Source organism: Mus caroli, unplaced genomic scaffold, assembly GCF_978045245.1.
Source record: "Mus caroli unplaced genomic scaffold, Mus_caroli_1 scaffold_15, whole genome shotgun sequence".
NCBI classification, from domain to species: Eukaryota; Metazoa; Chordata; class Mammalia; order Rodentia; family Muridae; genus Mus; species Mus caroli.
In genome coordinates, this window is record NW_028227270.1 from 53,727,886 (window position 1) to 53,747,294 (window position 19,409).

General features: G+C 40.5%; 1 protein-coding gene across 1 annotated transcript; it reads left to right on the plus strand.

Annotated features, from left to right (window-relative positions):
• Nucleotides 1-1,782: 1,782 nt before the first annotated feature.
• Nucleotides 1,783-16,881, plus strand: LOC110308528 (uncharacterized). The gene is made up of 4 exons (XM_029468357.2): nt 1,783-1,872; nt 3,929-4,067; nt 4,526-4,618; nt 11,301-16,881. The coding sequence occupies exons 1-4, from the start codon at nt 1,867-1,869 to the stop codon at nt 12,416-12,418; spliced, it is 1,356 nt and encodes a 451-aa protein (XP_029324217.2). The 5' UTR covers nt 1,783-1,866; the 3' UTR covers nt 12,419-16,881.
• The last annotated feature ends 2,528 nt before the right edge of the window (nt 16,882-19,409 follow it).

Consider the following 19,409-nt stretch of genomic DNA (forward strand, 5'->3'; position numbering starts at 1 on the left):
GTCTAAAATACTTAGAGAAATTAAGATTGCAAATAAGATGGCCAGGGACAGGAAATGAACTACTATGGAAGCTTGCTGGTCATACATGCCGTAAAGCATGGTTTTGAACACAAGAATACATGTAAATGTGAAAGATAAGTAGATGGCTGAGGAGTGTTTAAGCAAACGCAAGTCAGATCCATATGAAGCAAAATCACTGAGTCCCACTTTGTGCTTCAGATTATTCAGAGAATCTTATAGACTTCTGTTAATCAGGTTCATGTAAAGGCCAAGTTCCAAAGTGAGGTACAGTCACTAAGAGAAGTATTTCTGAGACTCACTAAAACTAACTTTCTTCCATGTAACAGTAATCGTCAACTCCAATAGTCCCGTACAAAAACACATACAATCCAGTTATTATATTTATAAGCAATAAACCTAGATTGGGCAAAACTATACTAACTTATTCCCAGCTAGGAGACCGTTGGTTATCTGCAGTTTCTCCTGGCCACGTGGTTCAGCTCCATCTTTGCTGCTGCTTCCTCCTCTCCTGTCATCTCTCCCTCCCCATCTCTCCCTCTCCAAGATCTCCTCTCCACAGCCCAATCACAGGCTCTTGCTTTTATTGACCAGTAAATGGGGAGAAGATTCACAGGAGAGCACCTGAGTTCTTGATCCACCGCTCTCCCCGGGGCCACCCCTCTTGAGGATGCAGAATTAACGTGAAAATTCAAACGACATCAGGACAACCCACAACACATAAGCTAATGGTTGAAAATGTAGACAAAGGACCTGCGTTGGCTCTGGGAGATCTTTACTGATAAACAACAGAGAGGAGGACTTTAAAATTGTAGGACACTCCGGAGGCAGAGGCAGGCGGATTTCTGAGTTCGAGGCCAGCCTGGTCTACAAAGTGAGTTCCAGGACAGCCAGGGATATACAGAGAAACCTTGTCTCGAAAAACCCAAATAAATAAATAAATAAATAAATAAATAAAATTGTTCGATGATTTAAATAGTCTGTTTCTCTTGACTAACCGACACGAATGGATTCCAATATTCACATGAAAACTATTTCCTGCAGTGGCTTGTGATCTGTGTACGGCTTGTAGTTGATTTTTAGAAGAGCCATTGCACAGGGCATTCACTCCAGAGTGATGGCGCTTAAGCCTTGTGGTGCTCTCCTGTAAATAATCCGTGATTGTTACCTAAAATCCATGGCATTGTCTTCTTTGGGAATATCAAAAGCTTAGCATAACCTCAGTTATAAAACAATCCTGGCAAACCCGACACATTGGCTGTCAGTCCATCAGAAGCTGATTCCCCTGCGGCTTTTCCTAAAGCTTATCACATCGTGGAGTGTCTCTTTCTCTTACCATCTTGGTAATTCAGTACACTGACAAATATTCACACAGGGTGTCAATATAGGAGAACGTGGCTCACTTAAGTATGTGCAGTACTGGGTATTAAGCCAAAGCCTTGAGGCAGTTCCTCAAATAGCTGTAAATTTCACCGGAAATGAAGAAATTAAGAACTTTGCCATGAAAATCCTCTGCCCCTTTAAGCTGGACCACAGAAACTGAGAGATGCATTCGGCTCGTTAGAACTGGGCTCAGTTCGTGGCCTCCATGTTTCTTAACTAGGTGACTACTAACTAGGTGACAGACATCAATGCAGAAATCCAGGACCATTTTGTAGTACAACTCACTCTCCTAAGACTCCTGCAACGCCATCGCACAGACTTGTGGGAAATGTAGTCTGTAGCACGGTGACGTCACAGATCGGTACTTTGGTAAACAAGAGTTCAGCTTTTGGTAAGCATGTGCGGCTCTTATCCAAAGCTGGGCCAGACTCTGGTCCTGCTGTGCTCTCCCGTTGGATCTCTGACATGGAGGTTGGTCCAGGGTTCAGTCACCCCAGGGTCTGTGCGGGGTGCATAGGTCCCGAGGGAACAGGGACCGGGTGGAATGGAAGCTGGGAGGAGCTGATTTGGAGGCGCTTTCTGGACAGGGCTGGTGAGAGGGCGCTGCGGGGGTTGGTGGGAATGACCTCTGTTTAGACTGACAGAATTCAAGGAATGGAGAGGCTTGTAAGTTCAAGGATTGCCTGGGCAATGTTGGTTGGATGAAGGTCTTTGCCTGGGCATGGTGATTATGGGCGTTCACTTTCCAGCTTTCTAGGGGAAGTATTAGCTGGGTCACTCTCACTTGGATGTTACTGGATCGCTCAGTATGTTTAGATAAGAGGAGTCCTTTCTGTACTTTATGGCTGTCTGTTACGGAGTTCAGGACCACTGAGAAAGATCACCAAATAAAACTAGGAATTAAAAGGTAAAAAACAAACCAATGAAACAAAACTGCTTTATTTAGAGGCACAATCTCCTTTGCCAGTTTGAGAACTGCTGCAAAAGGGTAGACAGAGGTTGGAATTCTTTAAGTCACAAAACACAGTTGTCTCAACTTGGGATTGTCTGCTTCATAAGGCATTATATTTTTTGTTTGCTTTCTGAGCAAGCACAGCTAAGAGAGATTTAAAAAGCAGAATGCATGTCCAGTTACTATTGTTTGCTATTTGTCTTTGTTGCTGTGTTGTACAATGCTCAGTTGGAAATGGAGCTAGCTTTTAAATCATCGCACATGCACTTACTCTTGTCTTGCTTTGAGGTGACAGAACTTGCTAGGTTCCAGGGTCAGAGTCCTGAAGGGAACATTGGTGTATGTGATATTTATCCCACTTTCTTTGAAATGAATTGTGGATTTAAAGAAGATTCACTTGGAATAGGAATTCCTCATGGAGACTGTTCAGTTCCTCATTTGAAAGCAGCTTGACACCCATGTTTGCTAAAAGGATCTTGAGCTGTTTCTCAATGGAGGAGTAATTAAAATCTCCCAAAGAAAAACAGATTAAAAAAAAAATTGCCTCAGAGGTACAACCTTAGAGGATATAAAGCATGGGATTATAAAATCTGTCACAAGGCGTTAACCAAGGACACCAGAGGTGCCCTCATTGTAAGGTTGCACACACACTGCCTGTTTCAATTCCTAACCCTTGGTCACACTCTTTCATAAATGTACAGTTCAGATTTGTGGATTTTGTGAATGAGCTGTCTGTCCTGACTGACGAACCCGTTGAACCAAACATCTGCATTGACAGTAAATTCTCTGGGCTTTCAGATATTGTGGCTTCTTTGTTCTCTCCCATCTGAGAGACTGGAAGTCTGGCCCTGCCGTGAAAAAAAATTTTTTTCCTTCAACATCTCAATGTTAGCTTCTGGTTTTCAACTTCATAACAAAATGTCTACCACTGTGAACTGAATCCTCATACTAAGGCTCTCAAAGGGAGGCAGAACAATGCCATCACAGGATACTCTGAGCTTTGTTCCAGCAAGGTTAATCCTACAGTGCTGAGTGAAAAATAATAGAAGCTACCAACTCTCCTATTCCACCAGAGACTGTGAAGTTGAGAGCGTGTGAACCCCTTCCAGGATGGAGACATGAGCTGGTGTGAGGACTGATGTGGGCTTAGGGATTTTAGTGATTTGAGGGGTGGTAAAGGTCTATAGAGGGAGCTCTGCTCACCCGACAGGCTGTGTGCATTTCTCTCCATTCACAGCCTTGTGTTCCAGGCTTCTGTATAGTCTGGTATTTCTGTTCAGCCAACTCTGTCACTGAATGTGGCATGCAGGTTCTGTGATGTCCCTGTATAGTCTTATGGAAGTGTTTCTTCAATACTTACACTATAACATAAACATTGAAAATGGAGTTGGGGAGCGCTGGGTCAAACAGGGCACATTGCAGACTCTTCACCCTGTCTGTTGTGTGGTTCCTGTTTTTCCCATTTTGCAGTCAAACCAATTGTTTGTGACCAATTGGCTTATGACATTGAAGTCTATTGGTATTTATATTATTATTAATTGTTTAATCAATTAACAGTGTGGAATCATTCATTAGTCGTTATTTCAGGAAATGCTGTCCTTCCGGGATGTGGCCATTGATTTTTCTCCAGAAGAGAGGGACTGCCTGGGTCCTGCTCAGTGGGATCTGTACAGAGACGTGATGCTGGAGAATTTCAGCCACCTTGTGTTCCTGGGTGAGCACTGCATCTATCCTGAATTCTTTTTCACCATCAATGTTTAGCCTTACCTTAGGTATAATGTCTCATTGAGCTTTCTATTAAGGCTTCCTTTTAAGGAAACATTGGAGAGAGGCTGACACATAGTAAGAAACAGCTTGCTCTTCTTTCTGTGTCTGTAACTTGTCTGTGTTGGGAGTATATTTCCTTCACTCTAGTGGGAAGCTTAGAAACTTAAGGAAAGTATTTCACAATTCAGTTTTTAGTGTTTCCCCTTTAAATGAAAATCAGAATCTGCAGATTTGTAAGCCCCCCCCACAGTATTTTAATATATCAATCATAAAACATGTGATGAATTAATTTTTTTATAATTTCTTTTATTGCATCACCTCTTTTCTTATCATCAGTGTTCTAGACAGAACCAGCCCATTCCCAGTTAGCACTCAAACAGTGTTGTTCTTCTCTTTTACAAACAGGTCTTGCTGTTGCTAAGCCATACTTGGTAACGTTTCTGGAGCAAAACCAAGGGTCTTCACGTGTGAAAAGTCACGCAGCAGCCGCCATCCCAGGTGTGTAGAAGCAAGTGGGTCAGAAGAGAGATGAGACATCCAAAGATACAAAAAACAAGCCAAAACAAAACAGGATTTACCATGAACATTGAGACATTTGTTGTGGTAGAAATCATTTGTAAGGTATTGCCTTAAAGTCTTTTGCTATCGTGAAAAGACATCTCTGAGACACTTGTGATGGTTTAAGTGTCTAAACTTTTTCCTGGCTTTCTTAGTGAACTCTGCTCATAAGCCAACGGACCCAGGAAGAACGCTCCATCCTGAAGGGAGGCATCGGCCCTAGGCTGTTTTGGGTTGGGAGACTTTTACTGACTGCTTCTAGTGCCTTAGAGGTTATTGGTCTATTTAAATTCTTTATATGATCTTGACATAAGTTCAGTGAGTTGTATCTATGAAGAAAATTGTCCAATTCTTTTGGATTTTCCAATATTATGAAGTACCAGTGTTTGAAGTATGACCTTATGATTCTTTGGATTTCCTTGTGTCTGGTGTTATGTCCTTCTTCCCCCCACCCCCCACCCCCTATTGATTTTGTTAATTTAGATGTTCTCTCTCTCTCTCTCTCTCTCTCTCTCTCTCTGTCTTTTCCTTTGTTTGGATAAGGGTTTGTCCATCTTGTTGATTTTCTCAAAAACCAACTCTTTGTTTCATTGATTCTTTTTATTTTTCTTTGTTTCTGTTTTATTGACTCCAGCCCCGAGTTCGATTATTTCCTGCCATCTACTCCTCTTGGGCATGTTTCCTTCCTTTTGTTCTGGAGCTTTCAACTGTGCTGTTATGTTGCTAGTATGAGGTCTCTCCAGTTTCTTTTTGAAGGCACTTAGTGCTATGATTTTCTTTTTAGGACTGCTTTCCTTGTGTCCCCTGTAAGTTTGGGTATGTTGTGCATTCATTTTCATTCAATTCTAGAAGTCTTTCCCTTTCATTCTTACTTTCTGCCAGTAGAGAGTTTTCAGTTTCTATGAATTTGTAGGCTTTCAGTTGTTATTGAAATCCACCTCTAATCCATGGTGGTCTGATAGGATGCAGGGAGGTATTTCAGTTTTCCTGTATCTTTTAAATCTTGCTTTATGATACTATATGGCCAATTTTTGGAGAATTCTCTGAGATGTTGAGAAGAAGGTATATTCTTTTGTGTTTGGGTAACAAGTTATATATATATATATATATAGATAGATAGATAGATAGATAGATATAGATATATTAGTTATATTTGATTTGTAGTATCTGTTGTCTCCATTGTTTCTCTGATTTTGTCTGAATGACATGTCTATTGGTGAGAGTGAGGTATTGAAGCCTCCCTCTGTTAATATGTGAAGGTCCATGTGTAATTTAAGCTTTAACATAGTTTCTTTAGCAAACATGGGTGCCCTTGCATTTGGGACATAGATTTTGAGAATTGAGATGTTATCCTGGTGGATTTTTTTCCTTTGATGAGTAGGAAGTGTCCTTCCCCATGTGTTTTGAATAATTTTGGTTGGAAGACTATTTTGTTACATATTAGAATAGGTACACCAGCTTATTTTTGGTCCATTTGCTTGTAAACACTTCTTCCAACACTTTACTCTGATGTAATATGTATCTTTGATGCTGAGGTGTGGGGTTTTTTTTTTTTTTTATGCAGCACAAGAATGAATTCTATTTTTGCATTTGTTTCGTTAACCTGTGTCACTTTATTGTGAATTAGGTCATTAATATTGAGAGACATTAATGACCAGTGATTGTTGATTGTTAACTCCTGTTATTTTGTTGGTAGTGGAAAAGGTTGTGTGTGTGTGTGTGTGTGTGTGTGTGTGTGTATTTAGCTTTTGATTTCGCTGGCATGGCATTTTTTCTTATCCTCCTTGGGGTGGAGTTTACCTTCTAGTGCCTTCTATAGGACTGGATCTGTGAATAAAGATATTGGTTAAAATTGACATTGTCATGGAATATTTTGTTTTATCCCTGTATGGTGATTGAAAATTTGCTGGATATCGTAGGTTGGGATGTCATCCGTGGTCTCTTAGATACTGCAAGACATCTTTCCAGGTACTTTTAAATTTAGAGCCTCCTTTCAGAAGTCAGGAGTAATTCTAATAGGTCTCCCTGTATATGATAGTTGGCCTTTTCCCATTGCAGCTTTTAATATTCTTTCTTTGTTCTGTATGTTTAGTGTTTAGTTTATTATGTGGCATGGGGACTTTCTTCTCTTGCCCAATCAATTTGCTGTTCTGTAAGTTTCTTGTACCTTTAAAGACATCTCCTTCTTTAAGTTAGAAACATTTTCTTCTATAATATTGTTAGAAATATTTTCTAGGCCTTTGATCTGGGATTCTTCCTCTTCTATTCCTATCTTTCTTAGGCTTGGTCTTTTCATGTTATCCCAGAGTTTCGTGTTTTTTTCAGAAGTAACTCTTTTTTTTTTAAATTCTGTATCACTTCATTCGTACCTTGTACATCTGAGATTCTCTCTAGTGTTCTGCTGGTGCTGCTTGCATCTGTAGTTCCTGTTAACATGCCTAGATTTCCTGTCTCCAGGATTCCGGCAGTTTGTGTTGTCTCTATTTCTATTTTTGCTTTCGAGTCTTGGAACAGTTTCACTCATTTCCTTTACCCCTTTGTTCGTTTGTTTGTTTATTTATTTATATTTGCTTTCCTTAAGAGATGTATTGATTTCCTCCAATTGTATTTTTATGAATTTCATTAAGGGATGTATTCATTTCCTTTTTTATTTATTTATTTTTTTTATTAGGTAATTTCCTCAATTACATTTCCAATGCTATCCAAAAAGTCCCCAATACACTCCCCCCCCCCCAGTCCCCCACCCACCCACCCCCACCCCTTGGCCCTGGCATTTCCCTGTACTGGGGCATATAAAGTTGGCAAGTCCAATGGACCTCTCTTTCCAGTGATGGCCTACTAGGCCATCTTTTGATACAAATGCAGCTAGAGACAAGAGCTCTGGGGTACTGGTTAGTTCATAATAATGATCCACCTATGGGGTTGCAGTTCCCTTTAGCTCCTTGGGTACTTTCTCTAGCTCCTCCATTGGGGGCCCTGTGATCCATCCAATAGCTGACTGTGAGCATCCACTTCTGTGTTTGCTAGGCCCCGGCATTGTCTCACAAGAGACAGCTATATCTGGGTCCTTTCAGCAAAATGTTGCTAGTGTATGCAATGGTGTCAGCGTTTGGAAGCTGATTATGGGATGGATCCCGGGATATGGCAGTCTTTAGATGGTCCATCCTTTCTTCACAGCTCCAAACTTTATCTCTGTAACTCTTTCCATGGGTGTTTTGTTCCCAATTCCAAGAAGGGGCACAGTGTCCACACTTTGGTCTTCGTTCTTCTTGAGTTTCATGCGTTTAACAAATTGTATCTTATATCTTGGGTTATTCATTTCCTTTTTAAGGACCTCGATTTTAATCTTCATTGGTGGGTTTTAAAGAGTTTTCTTCTTGTGCTTCAGCTGTGTTGGAAAGTTCAGGGCTTGCTGGAGTAAGATAGCTGAGCTCTGGTGGTGACCTATTGCCTAGGCTGGTGGTTGGTCTTTACACTGGCCTCTAGCCATCTGGGTTTGGGGTAATTAGAAGTTTAGGTGCTGATTTCTGCATTTGTCTTATTACTTCATGGTTTTGTTTTGTTTTTCCCACCATAGTTTCTATTTTCTTTCTGGTCTTCTGGCCTCAGTGGCCTATATTTATAGTGACAGGTTAGTCTACTGGTTCACTATGGTACTTCCACTGGGGCTTTGAAAGCCTGGGTGATCTCCAGGTTTGTGGGTGCTGGCATGGCCTCTAGGGTTCTGGAGTTTTACCTGGAGTTCCAGGTCCAGTTGTGGCCTCTGGTAGAGCAGTGGGCTTCTGCATGTTTTGTGGACTGGGATATGGAAGGGGAGTGTGAACCGGTCTAGCAAAGCAGTGTGTACTCTGAGGAGTGGTCTCTGGGCATGGTATTATTTGGGGTTCTGGGTAACATCATGGCCTCTGCAAAGCAGGGGGCTTCTCCTGTAGTTGTCAGCCCTACAATTTAAATTTAAGAAGTCAAAACAATTTTATTTATAGAATTTTGTAACATCGTAAAATTTTAACCTGATATTCCAAGTTATACTTCAGGTAGTAAAATGCTTATTTGCAGAGTCCAATCATGAACAACCATTGTGGCTAGTTCTATAGGAAGTATTATGTCTTCATTTAACATGAGTCCAACAGAAAGAAGGGAACATGTGGTCTCTTTTAAAGATCTCCTATTGATCTCTTTCAACTTCCTTCTTGAGTGTAAAGGCCCTTGGCTTATGAATATATTTAGTAGTCATTGAGTGCAAATTAGTTACATTGGCTATCTCCATTGCTTGAGACATTTAGGATATCAGTGCAGAATCTAAAATCCTCCTCAGCATGAGAGCATCCATCCTCATGTATTGTGAGATTTAAGGGGTAAGTCAGCTTCTCTGCACATAAGGAGTTGAAGCTCCTGGTCTGGCTTACAGGTCAGAGGGAAACAGGAGCAGCAGATGCTGGCAAATCCTGTTCCCTGTACATTCTTATCCTGTGATTTCCCAATGCATCCTTATCCTGTGATGAGGCTAGCATGCCATTTACTCTGATAAGTTTGTGTACTGGCTACTTTTGTGTCAACTTGACATAGCTGGAGTTATCACCGAGAAAGGAGCTTCAGTTGAGGAAATGCCTCCATGAGATCCAACTGTAAGGCATTTTCTCAATTAGTGATCAAGGGGGAAAGGCCCCTTGTGGGTGGAACCATCTCTGGACTGGTAGTCTTGGGTTCTATAAGAGAGCAGGCTGAGCAAACCAGAGCAAGCAAGCCAGTAAAGAACATCCCTCCATGGCTTCTGCATTAGCTCCTGCTTTCTGACCTGCTTGAGTTCCAGTCCTGACTTCCTTTGATGATGAACAGCAGCATGGAAGTGTAAGCTGAATAAACCCTTTCCTCCCCAACTTGCTTCTTGGTCATGATATTTGTGCAGGAATAGAAACCCTGACTAAGACAGTTTGTATGCCATCGGATGGCAAGTGTGCTATTTGAACCTTGCAGTGTCCTGCCTTGCAAGTGTAGTGTGTAGCTTTAACCCTTTTCATTCAAGCATTCAGCTTCAATAACCAGTTTAAGTACACTTGATTTTGAATATTTTGGGATATTAAGGAAACTTTAAGTTGAACTTCGCTGTGTTTGAGATACCTGCCTAATGCTTAATTTTGGCATGTGCAGAGCACTGTCTAATGGAAGGTATAAATTTGTCTCTCCTTCCAATATTTTCTCCATGAATGAATTACATTTGTATTTATCATGAATACAAGTACAGTTCTGGTCATATTAAGGATAGATAATCATTTAAAATGTGACTCATCCTTAACTATACTCATTATTAATATTATCTTCATTGTAACACCTTACAATTAATTAGTGGCTCTCATAGGATTACAATGTAATAAATGAAAGTAATTTATCTCTGTTAAAAATTTCAGCCTCAAAAAAAAAAAATCATTCTTCTGATACCTTGACATTAGTGGTTCTCAACTTTCATAGTGCTAGACCCTTTAATACACTTCCTAATGTTGTAATGACCTTAACCACAAAATTGTTTTCTTTGCTACTTCATAATTGTAAATTTGCCTGTCAAGGAGTCTTGAGAACTGTGAGGAGTTGAGATCGGGGTGGATTGCAACAAGCCCAGTGGGGGCGCAGAAAGGGGTTAGTGGGGAGGTGGGGGTCGTGATCTGGCTTAATTCTGAGTTAAGTGCCAGGAAGAGGAATGTCTTCTAAGGGAACTTAGGCACTGCAAGGTTCTGTATGACTAAGATCTCCCCTACTATGATACTTGATGAAGGAAACATTCTTTCCTCATCCAAACTGCTTTATTCATGGAGGATAAAGATGCATTAGTCTTACTTAGGGTTGAACAGGGATTAAATACCTTTTGCAGAAGGGATTCCTAGAAAGGGAAGCTCATTGACTAAACACTCAGGGCCTATCTAGATACCTCTTTAGCATGGAGAACTCTAGATTCTCCGCTAAGTGACTGGTTGCCATGGTCCTCTTAATAGGGTGTCCTCGTCATTAGGACAGGGACCTAGTTCTAACTCATGCTGTTCTCAGTTATGAGTTTGATTGGGGTTCTGAAGTAGCTGCTACTTTACCAGTTCTTCTGTGTAATGACACAGTCCATGGCCTTACAATTTGTATTAGTGAGTCATCTCATCAAACTGCTGTGTGAATTATAAAAATATCTTCTAATTTTTTTCCTGTGACATATTCAATAATAAGGATTTAAATATATAATAAATTTTGTTTTTATTTTGATGATGGCCCAATCCCACAATCACAATCGGCTTTCTCTTTTTCAGGCTACACTACTTGATACCTTCATGGGTGTCCAGCTATATCATATTTGTATTGTTTAATAGGCTTATTGCTGTTACTAAAATGACCTGACAACTTACTTAGCTATTTAATTTTGAAAAATATGACATTATGTCTATGTTTCATTTGGTTCTACAGTTATTCCACTAGAAGGATAGATCAGATCACCTACTATATTTTTTGACTTATATTTAGTGCCTACACCAAATTAGATTTTCATTTATGGTTAAATATATGTGAGTAAAGGTCACTATTTTAAAGATAATCATTCTAAGTATGATGAATATTTCTCACATTTTGTTTGTGAACTCTTGCTCAACAGGAACAACAGGCAATGAATTTAACAATCACAATGAGGCCATTGATCACAACTCTCTAAGTATGCAATGCCAGAGAATTCATACAGGAGAGGAACCCTACTACTTTGAAGACTGTGGTAAGGCCCTTAGTTCTCAGGCAACACTTTCTGTACTCCAGAGACGTTATAGTGGAGACAAACCCTACAAATGTAAAGAATGTCATAAAACACTTAGTAGTCGCTCATCACTTTTAATACACCAGAAATATCATACTGATGAAAAAACCTACAAGTGTGAAAAATGTGGCAAACAGTTTTTGCGTTCCTCACATCTTCAGCATCATCAAAAAATTCATACTGGAGAGAAACCATACAAATGTGAAGAGTGCGACAAAGCCTTTCTTCATCACTCATATCTTAGGAAGCACCAGGCAGTTCATACTGGAGAGAAACCCTACAAGTGTGAAGAGTGTGGAAATTCATTTTACTATCCTGCAATGCTGAAGCAGCATCAAAGAATTCATTCTGGAGAGAAACTTGACAAGTGTGAAGAATGTGGGAAAGTATTTTCCTCTGCTTTCTTTCTTAACCAGCATAAGGGAATTGATTCCATAGAGAAAAGGTACAAGTGTGAAGAGTGTGGCAAATCCTTTTGCTATCGTTCATACCTTAGGGAACATTACAGAAGGCATTCTGGAGAATATCCCTACAAGTGCGAAGAATGTGGAAAAGGGTTTTCCCGTTCCTCAAAGCTTCAGGAACATCAAACAATTCATACTGGAGTTAAACCTTACAAGTGTGAAGAGTGTGGGAAATGTTTTTCCTCTTTTACGTCCCTTAAAAGACATCAAATCATCCATTCTGAAGATACTCCCCATGAGTGTGTAGAATGTGGCAAAAGGTTTTCTAGTTCTTCCCGCCTTCAGGAACATCAGAAAATTCACACGGAAGAGAAGCCATACAAATGTGAGGAATGTGACAAAGCCTTTCTTTATCACTCGTTTCTTAGGAGACACAGAGCAGTTCACACTAGAGAGAAACCCTACACGTGTGAAGAGTGTGGGAAATGTTATACCTCTTTCACATCCCTCAAAAGACATCAAACAATCCATTCTGTAGACATTCCCCATGAGTGGGTATAATGTGGCAAAAGATTATCTTGTTCTGCATGCCTTCTGGAACATCAAAAAATCATAGAGGAAAGAAACCATGTGAAGACTGTCATAAAGCCTTTATTACACATTTCTTAGGAGACACAAGGCTGTTCATACTGAAGAGAAAACCTACACATGTGAAGAGTATGGCAGATGGTTTTCGTTTTCTTCAGCCCTTAGACGACATCAAACAATTCATTGTGAAGGCAGTCCCTACAAGTGTGGGGAATGTCGCAAAGCCTTTTCTACACTGTCTACTCTTACAGAACACAAGTTTGTTCATTCTCTAGAGAAACTGTTGAAGTAGGAACAAGGTGGGAAAGCCTTGTCTTCTAATTCTTTCCTGTTTTGATACAAGTTGAGTCATACTGGAGTGAAATCTTACCAGTGTGAAAAATGTAGGAAAATGTTTGACTCTACTTCACAACTGAAGAAACAAACAAAAAAAACCTCAGTGGTAAGAGAAAGCATGGAGTCAGGCATGGTGGCGCACACCTTTAATCCCAGTACTTGGGAGGCAGAGGCAGGCCGATTTCTGAGTTCGAGGCTAGCCTGGTCTACAGAGTGAGTTCCAGGACAGCCAAGGCTACACAGAGAAATCCTGTCCCAAAAACCAAAAAAAAAGAGAAAGCATAGAAATGTGATGGATGTCGAAGAGCCTTCTCCATTGACTGTTACCAGCTACAGTAGTTCCTACTGGAGAGTAACGCCACAAATGTGAAAAGTGGCAAAATGTTTTACTCTAGAGTTTAAATTCCAAAATATTCACACTGGAGAAAAACCATACAAGTATGAAGAGTGTCTCCTTGCGTCTCTTTACCTCTGTATACCCAGTAATTATTTTGAAATGTTAAATATCTATTATCCACAAGCACAAATGCTATAAATATGATCAGGTGACAGTAAAAACATATCTTTGATGAAATCTCCCCACTACTCTATAAACCAGTGGAATTGGAATATACCTAGATTGATAATTTTTTTCTTCTGTGACCATCAATATACCATAAAACTGTTACCCATCATTGTTTAGGTTACCTGAATCTGAGTACCGGGCCATGGTTAACTTACTGTTGTTTTCTTCATGGAGACATGCAAGCGCCTATAATAATGTCTCTCATGGGTTTTGTAGGAAGCTCCATAAACTCATATTTTTCATCAAGTTTGACTTGTATGAAACGATCTGCTTTGGTCCCACCCAGCCTGAGGTGAATGAGAACTAGTATTTGTCTTCCCAGTAAACCCCAAAAGAAGAGATTGTCAGTTGTGTTTGGTTCCAGAATAAAGAATCTCTGATCTGCTTTAAGTTCAGAAAGTGTTTAGTGTGTGTGTGTGTGTGTGTGTGTGTGTGTGTGTGTGTGTGTGTGTGTACCTTCCCCATTGTCATAGCAAACTCTGGTTCTCTAATAAGGACAAAAGCCAAATGCACTCACTGAGCAGAAAAGAAAGATATGCTATTTATAAATATGCTATTTATAATGCCTAGATGAACGTTAAGGCCTAGGTATATGAATGTTAAGGCTTATGTAATATATAATGGCTAGCCTGCCATTACAAGGAAGCTATCATAAGTTTCTGCTATGACTAGGAACCTTGCTAACGTGTGACTGGTTAAATATTCTGTTATATTCTCTGCCTTTGGAAACTAATCGCTATAGAAGACAGTGGAACTGTTTTGCATACTTACCCACAATAATCTTAGATCCAAACCAACCATCCAACAGCACTTCCTGTACCTGTGTATAGGTTTTTGTGGTATAAGCTGCTCCTGGAATGGACCCGATGTAAGAGATATAAAAAACTATTTAAAATAAGACTTCTATTTTGAATCATACTTGAGTAACATTTACGTTCCCAAGACCTCCCGGGGAACTGACATCTTACTTGGCAGAAAGAGACATGTAAGTGGGTAACTGACATCCAGGTTGCCAAGTTAAGACATGAATGTTAGACCAAGTAAGTCCCTGACACAGTGGAATACTTCAACCAATGGGAGCAGGATAAGTGCACAACAAAGACATGTTCCTAAGGAAACCCCCATCCCTAATTCCTAAAGGTAAAATAACTTGGCATAGATGTTTGTGGATTTGGGATTAAAAATCCTGTAAGATCCAAACTCCATGTCATGGTTAATTTCCCAAATCTGGACTGTAGTTGTGTCTGATCAGTCCTCGGGTGTATGCTCAATAAACTGTCCCTGTCTACTGTCATTGGTGTTCGTGTGGTTTGTGAGGTGACTTCTGGACCCCAACGTTATCAGATGCCAGATTAAGAAATATAAAGCATTGCATATACAGTTCTTACTTTACTCTTGATACATATGTATCCCCATGAATATCTAAGACTTTCTCACATGGGTTTGTTCACTTGCCAATAATGAAGTAAAAACAGAATTCTCATTTTGTGAACTGTGGCTGTAAAATCCAGTGGTACTAACATAGGGAATGCTACTGTAATGGTGACTTTTAAAGTCATGCAGCTTTCTATGTCTGCTATCATGAGTGTAAAGTAGTAAACATTCTTACTCAACTATGAACCTTGGAGTATAATAAGGAAGGTGTGTCTTCTGGTGCAATGGTGGCCTGATAGTTATGGCAGTAACCAATCATCTTCTCATTGGATTTAAAGCTTGTCCCATGGGCTGTAACTAATAACAGGTCCTACAGTGATGAACCTGTTATTCTGATTGGTGGGCATGGTAACTAAATGAACCCAAGTGCTTTTAGTTTATTTACTATTTTCTTTTTCTACCGAGATCCAGGGACCTCTCAAAGTCTGCCAGAAAATGTGAATTGTGTGGTAGAAGGACAATAATACACAAACTCACAATTCCTCAAAGTATAGGGAATATACCCTGTGGATGCACTGGCATAAGTGGGACACCCACATCACATACCTAATGCTAAAACTCAAGCATCTAGGAGGGAGAAGAGATATAGAGATGGACAGATCCAGAAGTAGTGAAGTCTATAGTGAAACAGCATTGGCCAGAAATGTCACTGCCATTGCCTGTATGAATCCACTGTGGCTAGTAAGTACATGGACATGTGCAGAAAATAAAACAACTCATAAAGCATGCATGCATGCATGCATGCATGCATACATGAAGGCCTTGTTATGCTACTCCCTGAGTGGAGAAACTATTGGTAAATAATAGCTCCTGTGGGAGACAGTCAGTCTGAGAGGCATCTAAGTTCCAGTCCATTGTCCCAAATCCCTACACATAGAGATGTCACTGGATGACATTAAGAAAAGCCCATGAAGTCAAAGATAAAATACTTTTAAGGGCAAGAAGTAATAAATGAAGGATTGAGGAGAGTCAGTGGAAACATGCGCCACACAAGTGTTCTCCCACAACAAATACCAATTTCAAAACAGTTGATTTTGCACATAACCAAAGTTGATCTGTTTTAGCAGTGATTACATCACATGACTCTGGCTGTCATAGAGGTTACAGAGAGACAGCATCTTCCTGGGAAGGCATCATGGGGGAGCAAGTGAGGAGACTCCCAGAAGGGTCAGGTGCTGAAGACTACATAGATTTAACATTAGGGAAAGACGGGGATGGCTTCGCAGAGATGACACACAGTCAGACTCAACTAGCATCTTCCACTTGGCTTTGCTATGAGTAAAACAGGAAAGATGAGCGATGGCCTCTCCCATCCGACTTTGTTCTTTATGCATACCGATCACAACTGCTTTTGTTACTGGTTATAAATCATCATTAATATTAGGAAAAGCATATGATAATCGAGTGAATTTGGTGTATAAAAATTAAACAGATAACATCACAAGGTTGGTATTTTTCGAAAACAGTTTTGCACAGTGGAGAAAACAGAGAAATGAATGAACCTCTAGAACAGAGCTTGAAGAAAGTGTCTCAGATTCGGGTTTAAATCCCTTCCTCTGTAAAATCCAAAATAAATTCAAGACCACCTAGCCCCTTTCCGCTCTGAAGGGACTTTCCAAACTATATAGTTTCGAAGTCAAAAAGACCAGACTAAGCCTGCAGCTGCCAAAACAAGATTAGCAGTTCCCAGAAAAATTCCCCTGCCTTGCCCCACACTGAATTCTGAGAAAAACCACAAACTGCCCTGACCTTGCTAGAATTCCCTGTGACGTTAATAACCATGACACTAATAGCTGACCCTTAAGTTCAAAATGTACTGCTGCTTTGCTGACCAATCATAATAACCCACCATCAGGGCAGGCAGAGTAAGTCATTAGGCCAAAAGTAGTCACCCTATGCAAACCAGCCAGTGCCTAAAAGGGTTACTTGCTACACCAATGAGAATAAGCCAGCTAGCCCCGTTGCCTAAATCTGCCCCTTACAAGGTATAAAAAGTGTGTTTCTTTGTTTGTTCGGTGTCTCTTCTCTTGCCTGTGTGCTAAGGGGGGGGGGGTACCCAACGTGTTGGATCAATAAAAAAACCTTTTGCGGTTTTCAGCGATACCAGTATCTGTGGTCTTTGTGAGTGAGGGTCTTTTGGCAGACTCCAACATCTCGTCCATAACAATGAAAGGTTGTATCCAAAGGGTTTTTGTGTTTTGTTTTGTTTTAAGCTAAGACATGCCCAGTAATGCACATAGAACAAAGTTTGGCAAAGATTGGGAGATAGATAGATAGATAGATGTGTGTGTGTGTGTGTGTGTGTGTGTAAATCAATATTTTCTTCATGAGTGGAGTCTCTGTAGACCCAGTTTCTAATTTCCTGAGTATACCAGAGGCAGATGTCATGACAAATGGAAATGAGCTTTATAGACAAACATCTATTCTAAAAGAGAATGACTTTTCAGGGTTATAGTCTGTGAGGGAAGCTTTTCAAGGACCAGCATAAGATGAAGAGTATAGCAGGGACTTGCTCTCAGGTGGCATTGTTCTTTTTTTTTTTTTTTAATTTAAAATTGCTAATTTTTAAAAAAATTTCAAACCCTATTGCTTAACTGTTGAAAATAAAAACAAAGATCACCCACCAATGTTAATAAGACCCAAAGACTACAGAGCCCATGAGCTTCTGTACACTTAATATGGACACTTAGAACAGAATCTGAGTCATTCACATTGGATTTAAGACTGTCTCTATTGGATACGTTTCATGTATTTATTCACCAACAAATCCAAAATCCATGACAAAGTTGGAACCTAAACATCAGTTATCTTTTGTTGTCCTTTTCAACTCCTTAGGGAAGTTAGCCTTGGGAATCCATAGACATTACAGGATATACAAGACCCTCCCTGCTGAAGGTTATATAAACAGGACTGTAGGTGAGGAGACTCCCTCATTAAAGGAGCTTCCTGCGTAGCATCGGTGAGTTGCAGTCATGGAGCGCTCCTAATTTCTTACCTAGCTCCAGTCAGGTCTTCAGCTTTGTTCCTGCTACTAAAGTCCTCCCTGTTCCGGACACATCCCCTGTTGCAGGATTTTCCCTGTCCAATCACATTAGGGGAGTGGGAGGCCTGTGATTGGACAGGGAAAGGGAGGCGGAGCTAAGAGTCAGGGAGAGTTGCAGAGGAGAGGAGGAAGAAAGATGGGTGTGGACCTGTACCTGCTTAGCGTTTACCAGCCACAAGTAGCTATGATTTTACAAAATTAGAACTATTGGGATAAAGCTTTTATCATTATCAATTGACTCTGAAATTAGTGTATTGGCATCGTGTAAATTGTGATATTACTGATACATAAATCTGATTGGTTAATTAAGCTTTAAGAGTCTTGATTCTACCGGGATAATGGGTATTGTGATGTGATGGCTGACCTTGGGGTGGTTGGGGCATTGTGTGGTAGCAAGAGGAACTTCTACATTGTCTAATTGCTGTGAGACAACCCATAAGGAAGTTCTTTCCTACTTGTGGTTAAAAAGCAGAACAGTCAGTCCTCTGCAGGGAGTGTAGCAGCAGGCAGGCGGGCATGGTCCTGAACAGGAGCAGATAGCTTACACCTTGATCTACAATTGAGGCAAAAAAGGATAACTGGGAATGTCATGGCATTCCGTAAACTCAAAGTCCATCCCCATTGACACACCTCATGTGTGAACAGTTCCTACCAACTGGGGCCCAAATATTCACTTGTATGAAGCTATAGGATGCCATTCTTACTCTTTTTTTTTTTTTTGTGATTCTTTTTTTTTTATTACGTATTTTCCTCAATTACATTTCCAATGCTATCCCAAAAGTCCCCCATACCCCCCCCACTTCCCTACCCACCCATTCCCATTCTTTTGGCCCTGGCATTCCCCTGTACTGGGGCATATAAAGTTTGCAAGTCCAATGGGCCTCTCTTTCCAGTGATGGCCGACTAGGCCATCTTTCGATACATATGCAGCTAGAGACAAGAGCTCCGGGGTACTGGTTAGTTCATAATGTTGTTCCCCCTGTAGGGTTGCATATCCCTTTAACTCCTTGGGTACTTTCTCTAGCTTCTCCACTGGGAGCCCTGTGATCCATCCAATAGCTGACTGTGAGCATCCACTTCTGTGTTTGCTAGGCCCTGGCATAGTCTCGCAAGAGACAGCTATATCTGGGTCCTTTCAGCAAAATCTTGCTAGTGTATGCAATGGTGTCAGCGTTTAGAAGCTGATTATGGGATGGATCCCTGGATATGGCAGTCTCTAGATGGTCCATCCTTTCATCACAGCTCGAAACTTTTTCTGTGTAACTCCTTCCATGGGTGTTTTGTTCCCAATTCTAAGAAGGGGCATAGTGAGGAAGCAAATTCACCCAAGAGGAGTAGACGGCAGGAAATAATCAATCTCAGGGGCGAAATCAACCAAGTGGAAACAAGAAGAACTATTCAAAGAATCAACCAATCAAGGAGCTGGTTCTTTGAGAAAATCAACAAGATAGATAAACCCTTAGCCAGACTCACTAGAGGGCACAGGGAAAGCATTCTAATTAACAAAATCAGAAATGAAAAAGGAGACATAACAACAGATCCTGAAGACATCCAAAACACCATCAGATCCTTCTACAAAAGGCTAT